A 3,413-nucleotide genomic window follows, 5' to 3' on the forward strand; every position below is an offset into this window, starting at 1 on the left:
TCATAAAGACTAGAACAATGAGGAGAGCCCTTAAGATAGGAAAGGGGTTCCCGACTGGACAACCAAAAATTAATGTTACCACCAACATCCTTTCCTTTGGTTAACCAGCATCAAAACACATCCTTCTTCCCATTATTAGTTTTTTAAAAATCCTCTTTAAAGTGTAACTATCCTCACCTATACAAAAATGCATGCAGCATCTTTGCAAAGGGGCACAGCCTCTCTTCACAGCTCACGCAAGGCCCTCCGTGCTGTCTGGAAGGACGCCAGGACTATGGAAGGTTTTAAGTACTGAAGTGGCATTACTGAAGGAGAATGACATTGACAGATTCTAGACTTAAGCTCATCATTTATTGAATTTTATCACATGAAGTTGTATCATTTTGTGTCCCCCATTTGATTATAAGATTCTCGAGTTGAAGTCTGAGTTTATCCTTAACACAATGTTTAGCATGTTGTAGGCAGTGTATAATTATTTGTTGAATAAATAAATATATTTTCTGGAGAAAAAATTATCCAAATTGGGTACTAGACGAATTTAACTCAGAGTCCTGCAAGCAAGTGCAGTAAAATTCCAGAAAATCAGATTAAAAATTTCAGCCGGGAGTCTGCGCAGCATCCCGAACCACAGCCATGGCTGCCTACAAGATGGTGCTGATCTGGCACAGTGAGAGCGCATGGAACCTGGAGAACCGTTTCAGCGGCTGGTACGACACGGACCTGAGCCCAGCCGGGCGCGAGGAGGTGAAGCAAGGCGGGCAGGCGCTGAGAGATGCTGGCTATGAGTGTGACATCTGCTTCACCTCAGTGCAGAAGAGAGCAATCCGGACCCTCTGGACAGCGCTGGGTGCCATTGACCAAATGTGGCTGCCAGTGGTGAGGACTTGGCGCCTTAATGAGCGACACTATGGGGGTCTGACTGGCCTCAATAAGGCAGAAACTGCGGCCAAGCATGGAGAGGCCCAGGTAAAGGTCTGGAGGCGCTCCTATGATGTCCCGCCACCTCCCATGGAGCCCGACCATCCCTTCTACAGCAACATCAGTAAGGATCACAGGTAGGCAGACCTCACTGAAGACCAGCTCCCACCTGTGAGAGTCTGAAGGACACAACTGCCAGAGCCCTGCCCTTTTGGAATGAAGAAATTGTCCCCCAGATCGAGGAGGGGAAATGGGTACTAATTGCAGCCCATGGCAACAGCCTTCGGGGCATCGTCAAGCATCTGGAGGGTCTCTCTGAAGAGGCTATCATGGAGCTGAACCTGCCGACTGGCATTCCCATGGGCTATGAATTGGACAAGAACTTGAAGCCCATCAAGCCCATGCAGTTCCTGGGGGATGAGGAGACCGTGCGTAAAGCCATGGAGGCTGTGTCTGCCCAGGGCAAGGCCAAGAAGTGAGGGCAAGCAGCAGATTACTTTCCCAAGGATTACCCTCCTCCTCTGCCCTGGCCCACCCTATTCCTCTGCACCTCTCCCTGGCACATGTCCCACTGATGGCATCTGTAGGCATTGTAAGTTGTAGCTGCAGGTGGGGACCAGTGGCTCCCAATTCCACATTAGCCATTTTCTCTCTTGCACCCACTGCCTTCATACAGTCTAGTCAGAATGGCACGTCTGGGGCATGGTCCTCAGTCCAAGCCGAGGGAAGACTTATCCAGAAGTGCTGAGAGGTCATCACTGGGGGGGTTGGTAGTGGTTTATTACTAAGGAGTTGCTTGAGTAGGGAACAGGGAGAAAACCATGCTGAGGCGTGACCAATGAGGAGAAGTAAGAGCCTATTCGTGTCCCCAGAGGCCAGCCGGGCACTGTTGTTAGGTGACTCGGGGCTCTAGTCATTCCCGTGGAAGATGAATGTAACCTGCATGGTGACTCAATCAAATATTCCTCCCTGACTCTAAAAGGCTGGATCAATTCTGAATGTTTTTGTGTTGCATTTACTTAAAAAAAAATTATATATTAAAAAAAAAAACAACCCTTCTGGGGTTTTCAGTGGTGGTTGAAATATTCCCACATGTGGTCATCAGCAAATAAGTCATTCCTTACACCATCATGGGATAAGCTCCTTGACTTCTAAGGTGTAGGAGTTCATCTTGCTGTGTGTTTTAGAATCCCTCCCCTGCCTTAACTGTTTTGCGGCAGCAGAATGCCTCTTGATCATGTCCAAGTGTGTCTCTCACTGTACCTGACTTCTGAATCAGGTTCCAGTTGCTTGGCCCAGTACTCATTTGAGCATAACTGTACTAAAAATATCTTTTTTTCCAGATCAGTATAAAATAAAGGAGTGATGTGCAATTAAAAAAAAAATTCAGCTGGAATGTTCTCTAGCTGATTGCTTGACTGATTGCTTCATCAGAATCTGCTTCTGCTGCTCCTGACCAGTTTTCTCTGTGTCGTTACAGCTTACTTCTACCAGTGTCATGAGCAGCTTTAGAGCCTGCTTTTCTGCATTTGATACAATTATATTATGCATCGTGTGTTTCTCTTATGCTGCAGAAATGCAAGACTATGTTTGGTCATAGGTAAGTACCAAATTTAATAACTTGATCAAAATTCTAGATATAACTGAAAAAAACTACGATGAACGGTGTATGTTTGCAATGATCAAGGTATGCAAAAGACAACCAAAGTTATCAAACGTCTTTGGCAGAGAAATATTTAAAAAGAAAAAAAGCTGAATTTCCTCCAAAGTTTTGTCATGGAAATATTTTTAAAATCAGTTTTCCTTCAGTATTTGGAAAAGGTAGAAACCTCAGAGAAAGAGGAACACCTGGGGCTACCAAGGAAGAATCCTCCCCCCAGGGGGGCTTTGGAAGGAACATTGTCAGACCAATACATTCCTTTTGGACTTTTACCTTCCAGGCCTGTGAGAAAATACATTTCAGTTGTGTTAAGCCATTGAGTTGTGATACTTCATTACAGCAGCCCTAAAGCCAGCCTGGGAGCCCAGTTAAGCAGCCATCCACCCTTCTTCTCTCATGTTCTGAACCAAAGGAGCAAAGACAGAATCAAGCAGATGTAGACGAAATGATCAGCTTTATTGTTGATTACCATAGATGAGCACCGAAGAATTGATGCTTTTGAACTGTGGTGTAGAGAAGACTCTTCAAAGTCCCTTAGAATACAAGGAGATCAAACTAGTCATTCGTAAAGGAAATCTGTCCTGGATATTCATTGGAAAGACTGATGCTGAAGCTGAAGCTCCAATGCTTTGGCGAAGAACTGACTCCTCAGAAAAGACCCTGATGCTGGGAAAGATTGAGGACAGGAGGAGAAGGGGGCAACAGAGGATAAGATGGTTAGATAGTATCACTGACTCCATGGACATGAATTTGAGCAAACTCCGGGAAATCGTGGAGGAAACGAGAGCTTGGTGTACTGCAGTCCATGGGGTTGCAAAGAGTTGAACATAACTTA

At 45.5% G+C, this 3,413-nt stretch overlaps 1 protein-coding gene across 1 annotated transcript; it reads left to right on the forward strand.

Moving 5' to 3' along the window:
• The first annotated feature begins 633 nt into the window (after window positions 1-633).
• LOC101120366 (phosphoglycerate mutase 1-like) lies at window positions 634-1,704 on the forward strand. Its single transcript, XM_042237927.2, is given in 2 exon segments — window positions 634-1,084; window positions 1,087-1,704. Coding segments are annotated over 2 exon segments (762 nt in total). The 3' UTR covers window positions 1,398-1,704.
• The last annotated feature ends 1,709 nt before the right edge of the window (window positions 1,705-3,413 follow it).

Source organism: Ovis aries, chromosome 21 (assembly GCF_016772045.2).
Source record: "Ovis aries strain OAR_USU_Benz2616 breed Rambouillet chromosome 21, ARS-UI_Ramb_v3.0, whole genome shotgun sequence".
Lineage (NCBI taxonomy): Eukaryota > Metazoa > Chordata > Mammalia > Artiodactyla > Bovidae > Ovis > Ovis aries.